This window comes from Molothrus ater, chromosome 13 (assembly GCF_012460135.2).
Source record: "Molothrus ater isolate BHLD 08-10-18 breed brown headed cowbird chromosome 13, BPBGC_Mater_1.1, whole genome shotgun sequence".
NCBI lineage: Eukaryota > Metazoa > Chordata > Aves > Passeriformes > Icteridae > Molothrus > Molothrus ater.
Genome location: NC_050490.2, coordinates 3646499 through 3669262, shown reverse-complemented (window position 1 = coordinate 3669262; position 22764 = coordinate 3646499). Strand labels below are relative to the sequence as shown.

The following is a 22764-nucleotide window of genomic DNA, read 5'->3' as shown; positions in this document are numbered from 1 at the left end:
CGGGCGCGGGGGAAACTGAGGCACGGGGCGAGCGGGCTGAGGGGGGCGCGGGGCCTCCGCGCCAGGCGGGGGCGCTGCGGGCGGCGCGGGCGGAAGCGCGGCGGGCGGGCCGCGGGGTTGCCATGGAGGAGCTGAGCGCGGCGCTGGCGGCGGGCGTGGGGCTGGCGGGGCCCTGCAGCCCGGCCGCGCCGCACCCCCGGCTGGCCGCCTACAAGCCCCGCGGCGGCCCCGGGCAGGCCGAGCGTCGGCAGCGCCTCCTCCGCATCCAGAGAGAGTGAGCGCGGCGGCGGGCGGGATGGGAGCCGCCGGGATGGGAGCGCGGGGCGCGCTGGGCCGGGCCGGAGCTGCCTGAGGGGAGCAGCCCGGGCCGCGTGTGCCGTGCGGGACCTGACACCCCGCGGGTTGTTTGCTCGACCCCAGGAGGCGGCTGGACTACGTGAACCATGCCAGGAGGCTGGCGGAGGACGACTGGGCAGGGGTGGAGAGCGAGGACGAGGACAAGGAAGGGGAAGATGCGGAGGAAGAGGCGATGGACGTGGATGCTGGTAAAAAGCTGCCCAAGCGCTACGCCAATCAGGTGAGGAGCCAGCTGTGTCCCCGTGGCGGGGTGTGGCTGTGGGGCAGGGATGTGGGGTGCTTTGAGGCCACAGTTTTGGCTATCTGTGTCCCCGTGGCGAGGTGTGGCTGTGGGGCAGGGATGTGGGGTGCTTTGAGGCCCCGGTGATGGCCATCTGGGGGCTCAGAGGAGTGTGTCCTGCTCGGCTTGGTGCTTGCAGAGAAATTGTGTTTAGTTCACCTCCAAAACACGTGGAGATGGGATGTGCTTTCGAATCACTTAGGTTGAAAAGACCTCGAAGGTCACTGATTCCAGCCATTAATTCTGCATCACTGTGTTCCCCACTTCAGGAGATTTCAGCTCAGCCAGCAGCATGAGTACCCTGTTAGGCAGTATTCAGTTAAAGATTTCTGTTTCCCTGTGTTCGGAAAGGAAAAAAGGGCAAACTCAGCTGGGTTTTATCAGCCTGGGTGCTGTATTGGTTCTAGATAACACACAGCCACTTAGGCAACCTCTGAAGGGGTCAGTTTGTCCAGGCTCTTTACTCCTGACATCTTGGAATCTCTAAGCCCTGCTGTGTTCTTAAAATTAAAGTGCTGGAGCAGGGACCAAGGTGTGGGGTGCCCAGTGTGAGCCCTGTGCTGTGGTCTGAAGCTCAGTCAGCAGCTGGGAAGCAAGAAGAAGACTTGAGGAAGAATGTGTTAGGCAGGTTGGACTTCATTAGAGGGGAGGGAAGGAGCCCTTTCGGGGGTGACAAGCAGTGCCAGCTGCCCTTAAAACACCCAGTGTCAAAGCAAAGTCAAAACCTCCTTGCTTTACCCTTGAGCTGTTTGTTGTCCATAACTTCAGCAGAGCTGTTACTGACTGGTTCTTCTCCCTGGGCTCCCTGCAGCTGATGCTGTCAGAGTGGCTGGTGGATGTCCCCTCAGATCTGGAGCAGGAGTGGGTTGTGGTGGTGTGTCCCGTCGGGAAAAGGGCTCTTGTCGTGGCCTCCAGGGTAAGTGGGCTTCCACCAGCTGCTAAAGGATGTCTACCCATTCACAGACAACATAAAACTAGCTTGACTGGGTTTTTTCTCTCCTTTTTTCCTCATAGGGCACAACAGCAGCTTACACCAAGAGTGGCTTCTGTGTCAACAGGTTCCCATCCCTGCTGCCAGGGGGAAACCGGCACAACTCAACCAGTGACAAAGGTACAGGTGTGAGGAGGGTCTGGGATGGAGAGAAGGGAACTGCCTGGGAGTTTGTGTGTGCTCACAGGCCCAGTGCTGCTCCTTCAGCTCCCCCAAGGCCTACAGCTGTGCCCCTCTTTTGTGCTGGGGGTGGTCAGCTTCAGGCCTTCTGTATGTCTGGAGATAACTAGATGGGAGCAGTATCAGATGCCTTTATAAGCACACAGAATCCCTGAATGGTTTGGGTTGGAAGAGACCTTAAAGCTCATCTTGTTCCACTGCCCTGCCAAGGACAGGGAACCTTCCTCTAAAACAGGGTGCTCCAAACCCTGTCCAGCCTGGCCTTGGACACTTCCAGGGATGGGGCAGCCACAGCTGCTCTGGGCAATCTGTGCCAGGGACTCAGCACCTTCACAGGAAAAAATTTCTTCCTAACATCTAATCTGAAATTGCCCTTTTCCAGTTTAAAACCATTGCCTCATGTCCTGCCACATCTTTTAATAAACTTCCTGTTTGACTGACACAAACTCTGACATCCTCTCTGTCCTCTAGCAGACACCTTTGTATGGTGTCATCTTCCTTAATATGTCTTGGAATTCTTTTTTTTTGCCCCAAAAAGAGAGGCTTACTGTCTGGCAAATGCCATTTCCTGAAACATGCCCTTGCTTGTTGTGCCTCTGACTGGTGCCTTTGCAGCCTTGTGGGACTCCTCAAGCTCAAGGCTTTTTGGGGCTGCAGTTTGTGTTGGCAGGAGGGGATCCCTCTGCACACCACAGTCCCACATCAGGGCAGGATTACTGTCATAGAGCTGGGACCTGGTATTTGCCAGCTGGCTTGGGCAGTGCTAGGAGCAGGTCTGGACCTCCCTGTGTTTGTGTGTGCAGTGTACAGCATCCTGGACTGCATCTACAGTGAGGCCAAGCAGACCTACTACATCCTGGATGTGATGTGCTGGAGAGGACACCCTGTTTATGACTGCCAGGTACTGACCCTGCCCTCCCTGCTGTTCCCTGAGCTGCTTTGCTCCAGCACTGTGTGAAGCTCACTCTGCAAAAGGCAGAAATTTCTCCTAAGCACCAGCATCTTTACAGCTTTAGAGCTGCTGGATAAGTGTTTGGGGGGGAGCAGCAGGGTTTGGGGTGCTGTTTCTGCAGATTAAGTCGATTTGTAAATCTCCCAGGTGAGGGCAGAGGATCAAAGATGCTCAGCAGACGCTGCGAGGTGATGTGTGGTGAATGGTCACTAACTCTGCCTCCTTTCACAGACTGACTTCAGATTCTTCTGGCTCTCCTCAAAAATCCAAGAGGAGGAAGGGCTGGGAGAGAAAAGCAGGATTAATCCGGTAAGTCCTTTTGTACTGAGGAGGAGGCTGAGGGGGGGTAAGCTCTCCTGTTCAGCAGGCTTCAGCAGTTTCTTTCACAAGTGGAAGCTTTTTTTTCCCTTTTTTTCCTTTCCCCTCACAGATCAGGCTTCAAAGTGTAGATCTGATGAAATGGGATGCCGTGGTCAGGATGTAAATAGAACCACTGCATATTGTAAATGAGTTTACTGGGTTTTTTCCCCCCCATCCAAAGTGCTGAGGGAGATCACACTGCAGGGTATCAGCTAACTTCCATGCTGTTTTTAGCTTTCCCTTGTAATGGAATGGAAAGCCAGTGTGGTTTCTTCAGGAGCAGTGTTGGTTGGCAGCCTGACTACAATGGGGTTTATTCTGGCAGTCTTGTGGGTTTGTAAAGCTTTAAGCCTTCCCTCTGTTTAAACTGATCATTGAAGTTGTCGGGATGAATGCTGGCTTGCCACCCAGAGTCCCTGCTGAGCCAGAATAAAAAGTCTTGCTTTGAAGGCTTACACATGGGGGTCAGACCTAGAGTCCACAGCAGCTTGGAACATGAATTTTGGGTACAGACATGAGAGATTTGTCTGCTCAAACATGGCCAAGCAGAGCAGCTCCTGTGAGCTGAGCATCTGGGTGATAAATGGAGCTGACTGCAGTGAGGGTGTCTGTGTTCAGAGAACATCCTGTCCTGACTCCCAACAGGAATATCCAGAAGATAACTACCTAATGGAGGGGGGGTCGTTTCAGCTTTCATTTCCTGGGTGGAAAGATTGGCTTGGCTGAGGCAGCAGCCTGGAGCAGACATCTGTCTGCTTTGCATCCTGCCCGGAGGTCATCATTTTCTATTTTGGTTAGAAGAGCATCTCTGGGTCAGGTCTCCTGAAAAGTCCTTCCTGCAGTCTTAGGTGCTTGGGAAAAAAGGTATCAGGAGTATGTGGGAGCTGTTCCTCACCCTTTCCCTCTTATGCCACATCCTGCACCAGAGGAATCCTTCCTTTTTAGCTGCCTGCACACCAGTGCAGCAACTTGTTCTCCTGTAGACCAGAGAGTTGCCTCTTCTAACCCTCTCTTATTCTTCCAGTACAAATTTGTGGGCCTGCAGAACTTCCCCTGCTCCTCGGACAGCCTGTGTGAGCTGCTGGCTACAGACTTTCCCTTTGAGGTGAGAACACTCAGGTGGGGGCCTGGACCCCAGCCTTAGCAACAGCTCTGCCAGTGCTGGGAAAGAGGTGCATCCTCTCTCCTTGGGAATTTGCTCTCCTGAGGCTGCAGAAAGCTTGCCAAGTTGCTGTTTGCTGTGTGTGAGGTGGATGCCTCTATGCCCATGTTTGATCTGTTGCCTTGTCACACACCTCATCCAACCACACAAACGAGCAAGAGTTAAAGCACAGCACTCCCTGGGTTTGTGCTGCCCTTGCTGCATTTGGCTGTGTCTGAAAGAGCCTCTTGGGATGAGAGGACACTCAGGCTGCCTCCACAGCAGCACAACTCAGGTTCACATAGCAGTGTGATGGACAGCTGACCTTTTTAGGGCCAAAACTGGTATTGACCACTACCCTGGGTGGGGTTGTGTGCGTTTCCTTGGTGTTGGTGCTTCCAACAAGGCAGCTGGCTGTTTTGTGAGGAGGAAGGAGAAGGGTGGTAGTAAGATCCCAATGTTTTTGAGGGGTTTGGGTGTTCATGATGGGTGCTTGAAGTGTACTGGAGCTGGGGGCAGTTGGCTGTGACAGAAATCACTGAGCAGTGTTGTTTACAGAGCAGGACACCCGTGTCTGCTTCATCAGCTTTAAAAGTAGAATCATACAATATTGAGTGGAAAGGAACCTGCTAGTAGCGTCTAATTCCAGCTCTGGCCCTGCACAGGTCAGCTCCAAGAATCCCACCTCGGGCCTGAGAGTGTTGTCCAAAGGCTCCCTGAGCTCTGGCAAGCTTGAGGCTAATGGCTGCTGCTCTGGGGAGCCTATTCCAGTGCCTGACCATCCCCTGGGGGAAGATTTTTCCTATATCCACTCTAAACTTCCCCTGCCACAGCTGTTGTGCTGTTCTGACCTCTGGGGAAGGGCAGGACAGGCAAAGCCACGTGCCACCCAGCTCAGTTCCGTGTGGTTGTGAGCAGTGAGTCTCATAGCCCCTTGTGGAATCAGCTCTGGCTGCTTTTGTCTGCCCTGGCTCACTTGTCACTGCAAGGGAAGGGGATGGAGGAGGCAGTGGCATTCCGACCCGGTGACAGTGACAACATCTGTGAGCCAGAACCTCCTCCAGTGGCTGCAGCTGTTCCTGGGAGTGCCCAGCTCAGCCCTACGTCAGGAGCAGCTTCCACAGAGATTTCTTGTCCCACGAAGCCAAAAGCCACGTTGATGCGACAGTGTCTCTCATGGTCTCCCATCCTGAGTTAGCCATTAAAATAGGTGTAGGTTTAAGTTAAGGGCACTAACTTGGCTGTGAGGAATGACTTTGATTTCAGCTTGTGAAAGCCAGGACAGTCATCAGAGCAAGTTGGAAAGTCCCAGCCCCTAGCTGGTCTTGCCAGACCCTGCTCTGAACATGGATTGAAGAGGCTTCCCAGCTTTCTTTCAGCTGGCTTGCTCAATAATAAATGCTCCAAGTGCCTCTGTAGAAACAGTCATTCCTGGCTTTCCTGAGTAAAGTCTTCATCCCCTCCTGAGGCATCCTCTCCCGTGAGGAAAGGCTGCAGCGTTTGCCCGCTGCACTCAGAGCAGCAAACTTCTGGGCTACAAAGGAGGCCATTGCGAAACTCTGGAGCAGGAGATGGAGCTGCACAGGCTCCAGCTGTGTAATCCAGCTGTGATTTGCCCCCCCAAACCCTCTGCTGTATCAGGGTGTGACCCCAAGAAGCAAAACGTGGTGTGCATTGGCTCAAAGCAGCCCCAACACCACAGGAACTGTGGTGCTTTTTCCAGGAAGAAGGCAGCTGTGGGTCTGTGTGGTGTGCCACAAGAGGGAGCCCAAAAATCCCCAAAAGCACCTCCTACCACCGGCACAGAACAGAGTAAACTTTGCAGGAGGCAAAATACATCCTGACTATGGGTGGAGGGTAACAAACGGTGGTCTTAGGTGTGGACCCAGCATCTTGATGCTGACAGGGATCCTGTGTGTGTGGTGGCCACAGAGGAGGTCAGTGCTTTCAGATCTGGGTCTTCTTCAGAGTTAATCTGTAACCTCAGAGCTAGGGACTGATCCACTCTATTCAGTGGACTCTTATTCCCTGGAATTCAGTAGACTTTGGATCAGTTGACTGGCTCTGAATTTCAAGTGGTTTTCAGAGTGGATCTTAAGAGCTACTGTCCCTCTCACAGATCTGGGTAAAATCATGCTTTCCACGAAGGCAGGGGAGCCAAAGCCTCTGAGAAACCCTGATGCTTAGGAATGGGAGGACTGTTAAGCACCTAAAATCTGGAAAGCATGGCTGTGGAATGTTAAATCCTGCCAGGCCAGTCTCTCCTCAGGTTTGGGCCTTCAGGGACAGCATCAGTCCTGGTTCTGATGTGGCCACTGTCACTGTGGTGACTTGGGGCAGGGACCCGGCCAACAAATTAAATAAACGAGAAGGAGTATAGGAGTCACTGAAATTAGGCAATGGGGAACGTGACCTGTCTCCACCAGGCTGAACTCCTTTGAATTCTCCAGCTTGGGGAAGGTATTTGGAGTGATCTGGAAGGCCTTCCAGGCTCTGATCTGTACTGAAACATTCCTGTGGGTACTGGAGAATCCCGGTTGCTCATCGAGTGCCACGCACCCACAGGAATGGGCTGGATGTACTGGAGTGCTGCAGAATCTGATTCTTGCCAGGAGGCAGGGTGGGGGAAAAGCTTTTCACTTTATATGTCCAGAGGGGTTGCACAAGCTCATCATGATGTTTACTGTTCTGGTTTTATGTTTTCCTAGCACAGAAATCCCCCTTTTTCTGGGATTATTTTGCAAAATGTTAACAGTGACTGAAAATTATGCACAGAATAGTGCCAGAAGCTTTACCCTCTCTGCCAGAGGTTAGCAGCTGTGGAGCAGAAGTGGACATATGCTGCTTTGTGCTCAGCCAGTGTTTCTGTTCTGGAGTCTGTAGGATCAGGGAGGGGCCTGGGAGCAGTTCATCCTGAGGTGGGCTCTTGTTCTCCTCTTTTCTGCCCACTCAGCCACTCTTCCTCGTAGCCAAATGGCCTTTTAAGAGCTTGTGAAGCTGAGCTAAGAGGAGCACCACCTCCAGCATTAGTCAGCCTGAGACAGAAGGATCCAACCTTGCAGAGCACACCCCTGGGAAGCGTGGGAAGACGGGGGATGAGGATCCCTGAGCACGGTGGGGAAGTGGGGAAAACGTCAGCCAGCTGCAGCACTGCAGAGTGTGGAAATAGTGGCACAAGAGTTAGGGCCTAAACATTTAAAGTCCTGAGTGCCCTTAACTGTCACTGATTGCTAGGAGAAGTTCTCTCCAGGGAAACGTTAAGAATTTTTTTGGCATAAGCCAGCTGAAAGAGCTGTTAGGAATCGGGGCTCCTTGGCGTCACACGCTCGGGCTAATTACTTTCCAAATGTATTATTTAAACTAGCCCTAATCCAGTAAAGTGGGCTGCCTTATTCAGAGACTCTCTGGCTTTTCTGCAGAATGGAATGAAAGCATCCAGAGGACGTTGCTCTGTGCCGACACCAAGCTGGACTCATTTGCCTTTGACAATTTAAAGCCATCTGGCAGTCGCTGATCTTTCAGGGCAGCAGCTCTGCAGGTTTCTCCTCTCCCTTCCGCTATTTATTGCACTGCTTGAGGAAAAATGATCCAGCTGGTGGTTTTGGCCTACGAACAGAGAGCAGAGCCATTGTCTGCTGCCTGGTCATTCACCTGCAGGAGCCTCAGCTCTGCCCTTTCATTCATTCTCTCTCCTGCCCGCAGGTCGATGGGCTGCTCTTCTACCACAAGCAGACCCACTACACCCCGGGCAGCACCCCGCTGGTGGGCTGGCTGCGGCCCTACATGGTCCCTGAGATCCTGGGGCTCACCGTGCCCGCCACTGAGCTCACAGCCAAGCCCGACTACGCCGGGCGGCAGCTCCAGCAGATCATCGAGAGCAAGAGGAGCAAAAAGCTGGCGGCAGAAAAGGGCCAGGCAGCCACGAGGAACGGACACTACGAGCTGGAACACTTGTCCACCCCTCAGCCAGAAAAGTCTCCGGAGGGCCGGGATGGAGCAGTGAGCCAGATGGAGAGTTGAGCTGCTGGGACAGCCCAGCTGGGCAGAGAGCAGGGAAAAAGCTCCCTGCTCCTCACTGTGCCTCGTGCTCCTGAGGGGGCAGAGTAATAATGATAGGATGGCTTTGTTTAAAGGGCATGACAGTGGAATATCTTGCCCCAGGTGCTGCTGGATTTTTTGTATTTGTTGTTAGTATATACCTATATACTCCTTGCCAGGACTTCTGTGAGGCCTTAACAGTCTGGTTCTTCACTAAAGCAGTCGTGTTGGGAAATGATCTGTCCCCATAGGGCAGGATACAGTTCAGCTCCTGACCCCGCTTCTGTTAGAGTCTTGGCAAAACTCCAGCATAGGAACAGTGCTTGGACCTCTGAGGTGCAGCTGCTGCTTGTGACCCTTGCAGCAGCCCCACCTTCCCAGCTCTGGAAACTGGGGCTCCTCAGCCTTTGATCCAGCTGTTTTCTGAGGCCTTTCCAATGAAAGTTGTTACTAACAAAAAGTTTGCAGTGATCTGCTGTAAATGCAAAGGCTGGACTTTCCACACCCATGCATTCTTGGGAAAATCTAAATTTCCCTGCGTTGCAGCAGGACCTGCCTTGGAGCAGGGCTTTGTGCAGCGCGAGCACGGCAGAAGCCTCTCTCTCCTCAAGGCTTTTCTCCCTAGTGGGGGGAGGAAGGAATGGGTTCTCTCTGAAAAACGCTACCATTGATCGTGCCAAATAAAAGGTTTCTCAGAAAGACAAATTCTTGAGCGTCTTCCTGCTACCTAAGGGTGGATGCGTGCTGTGCCTCCCAAATAGGGATTGAAAAATTGGTTCCAGTGCTGACTGGAGCAGAGGAAACGCTTGTGTGGGTTTAATTCTCTGCACATCGAGGTACTTCAGTCTCTTGTCCTGTCTTTCTCATCCCAGCCCAACCCCACCTTTTAAGCACCAGCTGCTCCCCCTCCCTGGTTTTGGGGGGGTGAAATGATCGTTCTCACTGTCCCCAGGTTGGTTTCCAGAGAGAGATGAAAAGGAGGGAGATGAAATACCAAGCTCACAGCAGCGTTGGGGACTCTCCTCCCAGCTCTCTATGGAAATTCCCCTGGAGGAGATACTGAGAATGGGGATGGCCACCTGCAGATAGCGGGTACACTTGTATCCTGCCCTTGCACCCCCCGTTTTTCCCAGAAAGAGCCTGGTTTCTGTGCCAAGCGTGTGGGCTGTGTGCGACCATCTGGCCGTGCAGCGCTATTGATGATAGCAGCGGGCAGCAGGAACTGGCCTGGCTGTGGGAGGGGGCTGCCCTCCCCTCCCCTTCCCCGCCAGGGAAGTGGCACCCTGGCCCCACAGTGTTAGAGCTGTCGCTTTCAAGCAGCTGCTTAAGTTACTGGTTTCGGTGTTACTTTTTTATCATATGAAGCAGCTGACCCAGGGAAAGAGGATGAGCACCTGGACTGCCTTAACCTCCCAATCCCTCAAAGGTTCCCACCTTCAGCCTCCCTGCTTGGCAGACGTCTGCAGGGAGAGCGCTGAGCAGGAGACCTCATCCAGCCTCCTATCAGCAGAGTTCTCCTTCCATCAGGCAATTAAACCCGGAGGTGGGCATCTGGATGGAAGATTTGTGCATCCCTTAGGGCAGAGAAAGCTGCAGCTCAGGTTACTGCCCTCCAGCAGCTTTCCAAGGTCCTCCAGGAAGGAAGGAGAGTAAATACACCCGAAGAGGGGCTGTGTGCGCTGATGGAGGAGAGCAAGAGGGAAGCGACTGCAGCTTCCCGCCGGCTCCAGATGATGCCTCATAGTTTCCCTTTTAAAAGCATGAGCTGGGCTGGAGAAATAAATATTTGCGTTACAATTCCTGTTGGGAACGAAAGGCTGTTTTTGGAGGGAGGGTGTCAAACGGAAGTCGCAGGGGCCAGCACAGTTTGGTGCCGTGACTATTCTGCTTGCTGGGTGCGATCCCACTCCCAGCAGGAACGGGCAGCAGCTCCGCTGGAGGGGTCACCCCACCGGGGGCTGAAATTTGGCCCGGGGCAGGAGAGCTGAGCAGGCAGCTCGACCAGGAGATGTGGCCTGGGGCGCTGGGGGACAGAGCCAGCCTGGAGCCCTCATCCAGCCGGGGCTCTCAGCCCCTTCCCTCTACCCTACTTCCATTTTCTCCCAGTTAGGTGCAGAGGCTCCGGCTGTAGGCACGCTGCCAGCACAGTGCTCCTCGGCTGAACAAAATGTCCCCTTGTCCCAGGGCCTGGCTTTTTGGAGCGACCGCTGCTGTGCTTCCCGAGATCCCCGCTCCTTCCCGGAGGAGCTTCGGGACTCTCCATCCAGGCGCTGACACCTGCGCTCGGCTGGGAAATGCAATTTAGGGACCGTAGAGGAGGAAGTGGAAAGAGACGCCTGGAAACCCCGGACTCCTGCTCGTAGGGGGAAGGCTGCGCGGCTGGAATCCCGGCAAGGGAGAAAGCTGTGCCGGGAATTTTATCCAGTAACAGCAAGGGAGGATGCGGCTGCCGGGAATTTTATCCAGCACCAGCAAAGGGAGGAGGATGCTGCCACCATTTTAGCGGCGGCGCTCCCGCCTGCCGCGGCCGGAACCGGGGCTGGGGGAGCCGCCGCGGAGCCGGGGGGGGCACCGGGCCCCTCCGGCCCCATCCCGGCTGCTGTCCCCCGCTCGCCCCCCCGCCGGGGAGGGCTTCCTGTCCCCCGCCCGCCCTGCGGGGTCGGCCGAGCCGCGGGGAGGGGACGGGGAGGAGGGACCGGGGGCTGCGGGCGCTTCCTGCCGCCGCCCCCGCCGGGGCAGAGCGGAGCGGGGCGGGAGCTCGGCTCGGCCCGGCCCAGCCGAGCGGCGCTCCCGGGCCGAGCCAAACTTCCCGGGGGGCTCACACCAACACACGCACACGCATACATAGATATTTAATTTAATTTAATTTAATTTTTTTTTCCCCCGTTTTATTTTAATTTTCTCGGCACTTTCGGCGAGGCCCCTGGGGCGGAGCCGCCCTCGCCGCCGGGAGGGGCCGGTGCCCGCAGCGCCGGGGATGGGCTCCGCCGGGGCGTCCTCCGCCTAGAGCAGCCCGGCTCGGCTCGGCCCGGCCCGGCCCGGCCCGGCGCGCAGCATGGCCGCGGAGCTCAGCGCCGAGGAGGAGCAGGTAGGTCCCGCCGGGCTCCTCTTCCCCGGGTCGGGCTGGGCAGGACCTCGAGGGCTCCTTCCCCACACCGCTCCTTTCCCATCGTTTTTTGGCTAGCCCGGGTTGCCAGGCTGGTTTTTTTCCCAGCCAGGCGATTCTCCCGATGGGAAGCGCCCCCATCCCCACGCAGCCCCCCACCCATGCAGCCGCCAAAGCCGCAGCCTCCCAACCCACGCAGCGCCCACCCTACAACCCCCATCCACGCACCCCCCCAGCCTTCCCGTTCCCCAGGAGCCCTCGCAAGGCCCCTGCCGTGGGTGCTGGGGCGTGGGTCCCGCATCCCCAGGGCAGCGTGGCCCCGCTGGCAAGGCTCCCTGCGGTGGGGATGATGCGTGGGGATGATGCGTGGGGATGGATGGATGGATGGATGGATGGATGCGTGTGCACGCGCTTCCCACGCCCCAGGCCTCCCGTGACGTCCCGGCTTCCTCCGCCGGCCTTGCGTCACCGCGGGAGGATGTTGCTGGGCTCGGGGAACGGGGCCCTGGAGCCGGCTGGGCCGCCTCGGGTGGCCGCAGCAATCCCTGCCTGTCCCCTCCTTTGTCCTGTTCCCCAGGCTTGCCCACCCGCGGCCGCTGGGCTTCCCTGTGGATGGGGATGTGGAGCCTGGGAGCGGGACTGGGCGAGCTGCCGGGATCCCTCTGCCCCCTCGGGCTGTCACATTGGCCACGTTGGTGGCGCTGGCGACTGCAGAGCCAAGGCAAAAAAGTCCCGTTTTCCTTCCAAAATGGTCGGTTTTCCAGTTGGTTGGCTGGTTGGTTTTCTTCTTTAAAAATCCTTCGTTTCTACAGGGAGGTTTAGGAGGGCTGGGATGGAGGTGCCGAGTTCCAAAACCTCCATGGAAGAGCCCCTCCTGCAGCCTGCGGTGGTGCTCAGCAAATGCAGAGCTACCAGCTCTTTCCTCCTGGGAGCAGCACTGCTCTCTCCAGGGTGGTAAAATCCCAAGGAATGGGGAGTGTCCTTGGAGTGTCCAAGGAGGGAGTGTCCTCCGTCCCCACAGGTGCCTGAGATTTGCGTTTCTCCTGTGTCATGGAGGGGGCAAAGCTTCCAGAAATAGAGGTTTTGGAGATCTTGCACCAGCAGGGAAGGCTGGTTTGCAGTGGGAGCAGCATCCCAGGAGAGGGATCTGAGATGTCTGGTTTGTTTGGGAATATTGGATGGAGAAGGTGAAGAGATGTTTGCAATAATGGCTCCAGGTTTGGGTCGTCAGCTCGGTGTGGGGAAGGCTGCCTTTCGTGCTGCCCTCGGTGGCTTGGAAGCCAAAATAACGGAAGTTTCCTTCTTTTCGTGGGTAAGTGGTGGTTTGGGCTGGAACATGCCCTTCCTGCCATCCCTTCATCCTTCTTGGAACCATCAAGATTTCCTCCACTCTCCCCTGTTACCAACAGCAAGCCAGAGGGAAATTCACCCTTCTCCTCTTAGGCCAGCCTTGGGACATCTCTTCTACTGGCTCTCTGCGCCTCCCTCCCTAGCCTATCCCTGAGGAGCCAAACCAATTTTCCTTGAAGGTTTTCAGCCCAGCTGCACTTTTCACAGCTTTATCCCCCACTTCCCCACGCTGAAGAAGGAGGGCAGGTTTGCTGCCTGGGGGAGGAGGGCTGGGAGAACCCCTGGATTCCGGCAGCAGTGGCTTTGTCACCACCCTGCTCCAGCACAGCGGGGACGGGGATGACGCCAGCACTCCAAAGACCAGCATTGTTCCAAACGCCTGGCCACGGACAATTTCACTCTCAGTGCTGCAGAAACAGGACTTCTTGCTGCAGCTCTGGGTCACAGGCTTTGTTTTTGGCACGTGGAGCAATCCCTGTTCTGCTGGGATTGACATGTGTATAAATCCATTTGGGATTGGGGCTAGGAATGATGACGAGACCCAGTGGAGCACAAAGGGGGCAGAGCTATGGCTGGCATTGATGCTCAGCTCTGTAATGCCTGGCTCCCTGCTGTTGAATGGCAGCACCGGTAAGTTTGGAATTTGGTTTTGTTCCCAGGGAAAGCTGGAATTCATGGCTGAACTGCCCTGCAAAGATAGTGCTTGTTCTTGTGCATCTTCCCCTTGCAAAAAGCCCATCATCCCTCATGACAGCTGCTGGAAATGGGATTGTGTGAAGTGTGGCGGGTTAGATGTTGAGGAATCAGACCTGAACTGCAGGCTGCATCCTCTCCTCATTGCCATCATGCCCTTTAGGCCTCTCTTCCCATCATCTGGGGACTCCCTTCCCGTTATCTTGGTGTATCATTGCCAGCTCAGGCTGTGGTGTCAGCTCTGGTCTTCGTCCAAGGGAAGTGAGATTTGTACCTGGCTCTCACTCCCATACCTTGTCTGTCCTGCATGTGCTGGGGAAGGATCTTCTTCACTTATTTTGGGTTTGCATCTGCAGCCCTGGATTTTGAGCAGCTGGGTGCCACAGGAGATGCCCTGGCAAAGCAGAGATGTGCCCAGGATATATTGATAGGATATGTTTACAGATAGAATATATTCCTGTATGTGTGGATGTGTGCTGTGTTAAGGCTGAAGATGGTTCCTGTATTGCCCCATTTATTTTCCTGTGGTGCTTGCCTGGCTGCTTTGTGTGACTCTGGGACCAGGTTAGGGAGCTCCTGGCTGCAGAGTGCTGAGAGAGACCCCTGGGATGAGCTGGGCTCCTCTGGCCCATCCCATGAGAGGGGCTCCCTGTCCCTGCCGAGCCTCGCGCCGCCGATAAACCCCGGCCCTTCGCTTCCTCCTGTCGGAAGTCATTAACACCGACAAGCTTTTCTGGCTCAATAGCTCCCAGTAACTCTGAATAGTTCCCAGTAACTCCGTGCCTGACATCCTACACCGCCGCCTGGCTGCCTCCCTCCCTCCCGGAGCCAGCCTTCAGCACTCCCCTCCCTCTCCACTTCCTTGCTCACCATCCTCTGCTCTGGGGAGCTTGGAAGCTGTTTTATTTTGGTGTATGCCTGGGTAGGAGGAAGGCATTTTGGTGTCTCCCTCCATGCTGCCTGCATCCTTTGAGCAGGATGCAGTGGAAGACTGGGCTGCACTGCCCTGTCTCCCCTGGGGCTCCTGTGTGGGACAGGGAATCAATCCACGGCAGAAGGCAAAGCTGCGTCCTGGGACCCTCCTGGTGTTCCATGATGTGTGAAACTGGTGTTACTGGGCGAGCTGGTCCATGGCCTGTAGCAGGTCGAAATGTCAGCCCTCAGTGTCACTGCCTGTGTTCCCGCAGCCGAGTTCACTGCCCCATGGTGGAGCTGCAGCCCGAGGAGGCCACTGCCAGCTGATGGGGCTGTGCTGGGGGTGCTGTGTCTGAATAGGAGTTTGCTACCTGTAAAATCCTCCTTTTAGTTCCCCTCTCCTTTCCATAAGTGTACCCCAGCCTCCAGGCCATTTTTCCCACCCCTTGCTCCCTTTCCCATGCAGCATTTCTGCCGTCTCCATCACCACTGCCCTTACCCTTTTGTGATGGAGCTCCCTGCTTCACCCCGAGAAGCTGCTGGGTCTTTTGAGGATTGTATCTCCACAATGACCAGGAATGCTCCTTGGCCACCCCTCCTCCTTCTCCTCCTCCTTTCACCCTGTCTCACTGCATGTCCCTGATCTCTCCCACAGGCCACCAAGCAGTTCCTGGAGGAGATCAACAAGTGGACAGGCCAGTACAATGTGTCCCCGCTCTCCTGGAACGTGGCTGTCAAGTTCCTCATGGCCCGCAAGTTCGACGTCCTGCGGGCCATCGAGCTCTTCCACTCCTACCGGGTAAGTGACATGGGAACCCCCCATCTGAGGGCTTCCTGCTCCCTGGGACCACCCTCCCCCTCCTCCTTTTTCTTTTTCTCTCTCCCTTACAAGTTTTATCCAGCTGGAAAATCCTTTTTCAGCCAAGGCGGGTTGCCATGGAGATCTCACCGATCCCAATGCCTTCCCGTGCTCTGGGAGCAGCTCATGGGGTGCCCTCCTGGCTGGTGTGTGCTGCCCACTGAGCATTTCCCTATATGTTAGGGATATACATCCATGATTGCCTTTTCCAGCCTGGTGTTGCAAGGCTGCTCCTTCTGTTACTGGGGGGTGTACTGGAAGATGATCCCATGGAGCAGAGGTTCCCTGGGACAGCTAGGTGCCCCATGGGGCAGAGGTGGGCCATGCCTGTGCCCACTGTGCCCCCTGTCACTGCCCTCTGTGCCACAGGAGACGCGGCTGAAGGAGGGGATTGTGAAGCTGAAGCCGCACGAGGAGCCGCTGCGCTCGGAGCTGCTCAGTGGGAAATTCACCATTCTGGTAAGTGGGGTGTCCCCCAGGGAGTTCTCCCAGCTGGGTGGCTTATCCCAGCTCTGTTCCACGGGGGTGCTCAGGAACCTGACCCCGTTTCCTTGGCAGAGCGTGCGGGACCCCTCGGGAGCCTCCATCGCCCTGTTCACAGCCAAGCTGCACCACCCCAGCAAGAGTGTGCAGCACGTGGTGCTCCAGGCTCTCTTCTACCTGCTGGACCGAGCTGTGGAGAGGTGAGCCTGCCTCTGCAGGGGTACCCTGTCTCACACTGCAGGGTCCCCAGGGAGCACGTTCCCTGCCAGGGAGATCACTGCTCCTCATAGCTTGAAATTCCCTGGTTTGAGCTCCAGCCAGTCCTCCTTATGGAGCTGTTCAGCAGGGGAGCAAAATCCCCCAAGCCCTGAGCCAGGCTCTTTGCAGCCTTGCCCCGTCCACGCCCTGGGTTCAGTTTAGCAAAGTCCTGGATTCCTTCAGGCTCTGGCTGGGGAGGAGGCAGCCCCACCATCAGACAGACGTAACGTGAGCCCTGCCAAAAATATAAGCCCAGGACATTCCCCTGCCATTTATCCTGCTGGGCTCTTTCTGTTTTTGACCTTACCCATCACGAGTGATGCTGCTGAGGCAGGCTTAAGGCACAACTCAGGCTTAAATGACGGTTGTAGGAAGAGATGGTGAAGCAGCTGGGAAGAAGCAAGGTTTGAGTCTGTGAGTCCTTCTGGAAGCATGGGAAGGGATTTTCGGCGGTCAGTGTGGGGCAGAGCTGGTGGTGCAGGAGCCAGGTGGTTGCATGTTGTGGGGTTGATGTTGTTCTTTTCCTCCTCTCAGCTTTGAGACACAAAGGAACGGGCTGGTGTTCATCTACGACATGGCAGGGTCACAGTACACCAACTTCGAGCTGGACCTCAGCAAGAAGATCCTCAACCTGCTCAAGGTGATACCTGGGGGTTCACTGATATCTGAGGACAGTGTGTGGGCCACTCACTCACCAAGAACCCAAAGTCCTGTGGTTTTGGCATCAATTTGCCCCCCAGACCACGCTGACCACGTCTCAGCCAGGAGCACCAGCTGCAGGACCTCGGGGAGGCACTGGGAGCTTGCCAGGCTGGACCCGGCTGTGGCTGCGGTGTGGCGCGGGCGGGAGGGATCAGCTGTCCCCGGGCTGGATTCCTCTCACAGCTGCTGGCAGCACTTTTGGGAAAACAGATGCAAATTATTTTTTAATCGTGCTGGCATTTGGTGCCTCCTCCCTTCTCCGGAAAGAAAATCAATAAGAGTAAATACTGGCCGGGGTGTGTTCTTTGCATAATCCTGGTTCCCAGTCTTCACCTCTCCCTGTGGAGCCAAACCCTCTGCTTACCTAATTCCAAGGAAGTAATTTGGTTCTGTATCAAGTCATAAAAGCAAGCACAGCTGTGAGCATGCGAGGCACACTTCAGACGTGGCATTGCCCTCATGGGTTCCCTGTGCTAGCTGCTGTCACCTCTACTGGGATATGTCCCCTGCCACAGCAGAGTAGGTCTGACCCCCTGCTCATGCCCACAGGGTGCCTTCCCAGCTCGGCTCAAGAAGGTTTTCATCGTGGGAGCACCCATGTGGTTCCGTGTGCCCTACTCCATCATCAGCCTGCTGCTGAAGGAGAAGCTGCGGGAGCGGGTGAGTGGGGACCCTCCTGGCATGGGACCCTCCTGGCACAGGACCCTCAGCAGGCAGGGCTGAGGCTGCTTTCCCTTCGTGCCAGGGTGGTGGAAGCAGCTTGTGCCATTCAGCCCCATCTGCTGGAAGCTGCCAAGCACCAGACCTTTGGCATCCCTGTCCCCATCCCTGGTGAATCCTCTCCAGCCTTCTTGGAGTGACCCCTGCCTTTCCCCTCCTCTCACAGGTGCAGATGGTGAAGATGTCAGAGCTGAAGGATCACCTGCCCCGGGAATGCCTCCCTGAGTACCTCGGAGGGTCCCTCAAACTGGACCCTCTGAGCTGGAACTGCCGGTTCCTGCCCCAGCAGAACGGGCACCCCGACCCCCTGGACGAGCTCATCCTGGTGCCGCTGGCGGCCCCCAAAGATAACGGCTCCGTCCACGTCCCCGGGCCCAAGTCTGTCACCCTGCAGGAGCTGCTGGATCATGTCAGCCACAAGCAGAAACGTGGCATCTATGAGGAGTACGAAGACATTCGGCGTAGGAGCCCGGCCGGCACCTTCGCCTGCTCTTTGTGAGTTGTGGGAGGGAGCCAGGTGCCCCTCTCACCCCAAAAAGCTGTGAGCACCCCCACCCCAGGCTTCTGCTGCTGGGTGGAGGCTATCAGCTGCTTCATGGTGTGGGGCTTTGGGTTAGCAACAGAGAGCCCCAGCCTAGGGATGGTGGGAGCCCTTTTGTGGGTCCTGCAGCCTCTGGGAATAAGGGGGAGCTGCAGAGGACAGCAGGGACCAGGACGTGGCCGGGACTCTGCTTCCCGAGGCTTTGGCCAGGTGATGGCAGCAGAGCCCAGGCTACGGGCCCCAGAGGCTTGCACAGAGGGAGGGATGCTGCCTTTGCCTTGCCTGGAATACATCCCTGCATCCCTCTCCAGGGCACCCTACAACCAGGACAAGAACCGGTACGGGGACGTGCCCTGCCTGGACCAAACCCGTGTCAAGCTGGCAAAGCCATACAGCCGCCCAGAGGTGAGCCAGCCCAGGAGGGAACTCCACAGTCATGTGGGAAGCTGGCACAGCTGTCCCAGGGGTCTGGAGGCTTTATCTCACCCATGTTTTTCTCCCTGCAGCTGACTGACTACATCAATGCTAGCTTCATGGATGGCTACAAGCAGAGGAATGCTTACATCGGCACTCAGGGTATGGCTGAGTCAACAAGGGGATGTTCTGCTCCTGGTGCACCCATGGGTTCCACCTCTCTGCCCAGTGTCAGCCGCTGGCCATGGGGGACATCCCAGGAGCTGGGCACTGCCCAGCAGGTCCCCCTTCTCCCAGGGGGTATTTACTCCTCACTGGGTGTATTTATCCCCTCTCAGTTTCCAGCTAGTGGACTGAAGTTTTTCCTGGAAGAGAGCAAGGGGATTCATCTTCATCCATGATAGCAGCCCTCCCTCTCCCTGCCCCTATCCTAGTTCTGGATTTGCCCCATCTGCCCAGGGATGAGCAGAGAGGCAGGATCAGTGCTGAGCCATAGGGACACAGTGCTGGAGGTGACAGTCAGTGGCAGCTCCAGACTGTTCACGGATCCACACCTGGGTCAGCCCCTACAGGAAGGGACTGTGGTTTCCTGGAGGGGATGATGGTGGGCTGGTGGATTCCACTGGGCAGGGGGTTGCCCAGATCCATGAGGTTTTGGGCTGATGTGTTGGTTGTCCCTGCAGGGCCTCTGGAAAACACTTACAGTGACTTCTGGCGCATGGTGTGGGAGCAGAACGTCCTGGTGATTGTAATGACAACCCGGTGAGCGCTCATGGAGGGTCACAGCCCTCTTTCTCTGTGCCAAATGAGGAGTTCTGGTGTGGGATAAGCAATGCTGGGCTCGGGGCAGTGATCCTGCAGTAGCGGTGCCAGCCAGAGCCCCACAGAGGTGGGACATTGGGTCAAGGATAGATTGTTTGTTCCCTGTGGGATCCCCAAAGGACCAAGGCTGGGTGGTATGGGAGATGCCTCAGGCAGGACAAGGAGGACATTATCAGCTTGTTGTTGTCATGCTCCCAGGCTGGAGGAGGGAGGCAGGAGGAAGTGCGGCCAGTACTGGCCCCTGGAAAAGGATTTCCAGGTGTGCTTTGGGGCCCTGACCATCACCAACCTGGGCGTAGAGAACCTCAACCATTACAAGAAAACCATCCTGGAGATCCACAGCTCAGAGGTGCGTGGGCACAGCTGCCTGGTGGAGGAATGGCATGGGGGCACCAGGGGTCAGGGGAGGAAAGAGAGTCTAAACCCCCTGCTCTCCCCAGACCAGGGAGAGGCGGCTGGTGTCCCACTTCCAGTACCTGAGCTGGCCAGATTATGGCGTCCCCTCTTCCGCTGCCACTCTCATTGACTTTTTGGGGGCAGTGAAGCAGCAGCAGAGAGTGGCTGTCAGCGCCCTGGGACCTCGCTTCAAGGGCCACCCCGGGGGACCCCCAGTTGTGGTGCACTGCAGCGCTGGCATTGGCAGGACAGGTAATGGGTGTGGGGGAGGATTGGGAATGGTGGGGTGACAGGTCCAGCTTTCCTGAGGCATTTCCATCCTGGGGATCCACTGTCTCTGTCTCTCTGGGGAGCCTCTCAGGGACCCTCGGCCAGTCCCGAGTCGGCAGACACCAGGGGGGCAACCCCAACACAGCTGAAAGCGGGGAGACACTCTCTGTGCCCCGAGGGTGCTGAGGGCACCTGGGCTGGCAGGGAGACACTCTCTGTGCCCCGAGGGTACTGAGGGCACCTGGGCTGGCAGGGAGACACTCTCTGTGCCCCGAGGGTGCTGAGGGCACCTGGGCTGACAGCAGGGAGACACTCTCTGTGTGTGCCCCGAGGGTACTGAGGGCACCTGGGTGGGCGCCTTTGCAGCACAAGAGACACCAGAGACATCGGTAGAAGATAAAGGGCCGACTCTTAGCAGGGGTTAATCCAAGGTTTTATTCAGGGGCTCTGGGGAGCTCCTGCACCTCAGGGGCCTCCTGCTGAGAGCCCCGGGAGATGTGCCAAGGTTACATTTAAAGGGAGGTGGAAACCCAAAGTAGATAACATTTTACTAACCAATAAGTGACTCTAAGAGATGGGTACTGGGGGTAGACATTTAGGACAGCGTGTGGGGCAAGGCTTGGGGGGCTGACCCCTGGCCTCTGGCTAATCACTCGAAGACCTAGACCAAAGCTTCTAGATGGAGGGGATGGGAGGCTGAGTGATTGACAGAGAGCCAGGGTGGGGGTTTGGGGATGATCTCAGCAAGGGAGAGCGATTACACAGGTAAAGGGAGGGGGCTACAGTCTGGGATAAACCATTTGGGAAAAATACAGGGATACAAAACAAAACACTTCAAAGTATTACAAAGTATAAAAACACACTACAAGAACCCACGGTGTGTTTGCAAGCTGAGACATGTCCTCAGGACTTCCCACAACCATCAGACCTGGGAGAAGTCCCCAGATGCCCTTAGGAGATCAGTGGAGGGCTGAGCACCAGCACTCCATTTCTCACAAGGGGCGGTGATGGTGCCATTCGGTGTCTGATGCCATCCCATCGTCGTCCCTAGGTACCTTCTGCGCGCTGGACATCTGCCTGTCACAGCTGCAGGACGTGGGCACGCTGAACATCTACCAGACAGTGCTGCGCATGCGGAGCCAGCGCGCCTTCAGCATCCAGACCCCCGAGCAGTATTACTTCTGCTACACCGCCATCCTGGAGCACGCCCAGCGCGAGGGGCTGCTGCTCACCAACCACAGCCGGGCCGCCCAGGAGAAGAGCTCGCCGGGGCACTGAGACCCTCCGCCTCCCTCGGACGCCGCTGCCCATCCTCGGGGGCTGCCCCGCCGGGACTCAGCAGGGCCAGAGCACCTCAGCTGTCAGCACTGCTATGGAACTGTGCCTTATTCAACCCAAACGGTGGCTGCCACTTTGCCGGCACGGGAAGGGGCTCTGACTCCTCTCCGTCGTGTTTCGGTTGGGTTTGGATGGTTGGGGAGGTGGTTTGTCTTCTCTTCGAGTTGTTGGGTTTTTTAATTTTGTTTTTGGTTTTTTTGTTGTTGTTGGGACCACCTAAGATGTACCTAGAGAGGGTCTTTGCAAAGTCCTAGGAAATGTATTCCCAGTCCTGGGGCTGAGGAAGAGGCACGTGCTTCGGTCTCACCTGACGCTCCATGTGTGTGTCTGTATGTATGTGTGTATATAATATACCCCCGCTGTGACACCCCGGCTATTATATAGATACATATATACAACCTCCCCTTTAGCAGCTCCCAAGGGTCCCCGCTGTCCTGCCACCTCACTGCTGTGATCTCTGGAGCGGTGAGTTTGGTCCTGGCTCTGTCTTGTCTTCCCCCTTGCCCTTATTTCCCCTCATGGGCAGCGTTGGGACCCAGTACCCACTCCTGTGTCCGTCCCGCTAGAGGCACAAGGACACCTGATGGTGTCCCCTCTGTTTCTTTGTCTCATCCTCCCCACGGAGAGAGATAGCAGCAGTGCTCCTGGGAGGATCTGGAGGATTGGGTTGTCTGTCTGGGGGGTGCTGAGCTGGCAGGCATCCCCTGGCCCTTGGGTGCCACTGAGGGAGTCACTAGGTACGAGGTGACAGGGTGACGGGGCCGTGGGGACCGACCGGCTCTCCAGGTTGCCTGGCTTTCCCAAGCTGCCACTGGGAACCCGCAGGCCCAGTCCTGCGTTGAGTCATGGGCTGGGAAAGCGCTGAGCAAGAGTAAACCCCAAACCCTGGAGAAGCAACGAGTCCTGCCCCAGCCCCAGCCCTGCCACTGCCTGGGCCTCCCCAGCTTTATACTGTAATAAGCTCTTTGAATGTGTATATTCTTATTTTTTTATAATCTTGGGGGAGGGGGGCGCAGGGGTTGGGCGGTTTTGTTTTGTTTTCTTTTGGGGGTTTTTTGTGTTTGGTTTTTTTTTTTTTTTTTGTATTTAACATTAACTTGATCCAAGCCAGAGCCAGAAGTATTTGTAAATGTTCCTATTTTGCTCTCAGAGAAACCTTTTTGTTGTTGTTACTTTTTTGGGAGTTGTTTTGTTTTTATTTGTATTGATATATAAATATACCACCAGTGACCAGTCCTCTTTGCTGTCGTGGGGGCATTGGGCAGGACAGAAGGAGGGAATTCAGGGCTTTGCATGGGCTGTGATCTCTAAAAACCAGCTGGCTCTGGCCTTATCCCTGGCTAAATGTGGACTTTGAGGAGCACAAGGCTGTGTTTAGGGCTTCTTCTGGCCTGGGTGAGGCTGAGACAGAGATAACCAGGCTGCAGGAAGCTTTCCTGGGCAGGCAGGATAGTGTCAGGAGGGAAGGCAGCACAATGAGCTGGCGTAGCCAGGGGGGACACAAGCCACCCTGCTCCAAGCTCCTGCCTCTTTTCCCAGGGCCTTGACAAGCCTCAGGATATCAGTCTCCTGTCTGGCCATGGTATCTGCCTGCTGCT

At 56.2% G+C, this 22764-nt stretch overlaps 2 protein-coding genes across 2 annotated transcripts; both read left to right on the top strand.

The window, feature by feature from the left end:
* Window positions 1-107: 107 nt before the first annotated feature.
* Window positions 108-9004, top strand: SNUPN (snurportin 1). Its single transcript, XM_036389941.2, has 8 exons — window positions 108-274; window positions 421-577; window positions 1449-1553; window positions 1652-1748; window positions 2612-2709; window positions 2992-3069; window positions 4145-4225; window positions 7964-9004. The coding sequence occupies exons 1-8, from the start codon at window positions 123-125 to the stop codon at window positions 8279-8281; spliced, it is 1086 nt and encodes a 361-aa protein (XP_036245834.1). The 5' UTR covers window positions 108-122; the 3' UTR covers window positions 8282-9004.
* Window positions 9005-10456: 1452 nt separating this feature from the next.
* PTPN9 (protein tyrosine phosphatase non-receptor type 9) lies at window positions 10457-22402 on the top strand. The gene is made up of 13 exons (XM_036389731.2): window positions 10457-11387; window positions 15019-15162; window positions 15592-15681; window positions 15781-15905; window positions 16498-16603; window positions 17215-17325; window positions 17552-17880; window positions 18238-18331; window positions 18433-18502; window positions 19024-19102; window positions 19361-19511; window positions 19603-19810; window positions 20880-22402. The coding sequence occupies exons 1-13, from the start codon at window positions 11355-11357 to the stop codon at window positions 21104-21106; spliced, it is 1767 nt and encodes a 588-aa protein (XP_036245624.1). The 5' UTR covers window positions 10457-11354; the 3' UTR covers window positions 21107-22402.
* Window positions 22403-22764: the final 362 nt, after the last annotated feature.

Excerpts from the sequence above, each read along its gene's own strand:
- PTPN9 (XM_036389731.2), top strand. The coding sequence starts at position 11,355 with ATGGCCGCGGAGCTCAGCGCCGAGGAGGAGCAG. Across the intron at positions 15,163-15,591 it reads AGCTCTTCCACTCCTACCGG|GAGACGCGGCTGAAGGAGGG; the intron begins GTAAGTGACATG and ends TCTGTGCCACAG. Across the intron at positions 18,332-18,432 it reads AGCCATACAGCCGCCCAGAG|CTGACTGACTACATCAATGC; the intron begins GTGAGCCAGCCC and ends TTCTCCCTGCAG.
- SNUPN (XM_036389941.2), top strand. The coding sequence starts at position 123 with ATGGAGGAGCTGAGCGCGGCGCTGGCGGCGGGCGTGGGGCTGGCGGGG. Across the intron at positions 1,554-1,651 it reads CTCTTGTCGTGGCCTCCAGG|GGCACAACAGCAGCTTACAC; the intron begins GTAAGTGGGCTT and ends TTTTCCTCATAG. Across the intron at positions 3,070-4,144 it reads AGAAAAGCAGGATTAATCCG|TACAAATTTGTGGGCCTGCA; the intron begins GTAAGTCCTTTT and ends TTATTCTTCCAG.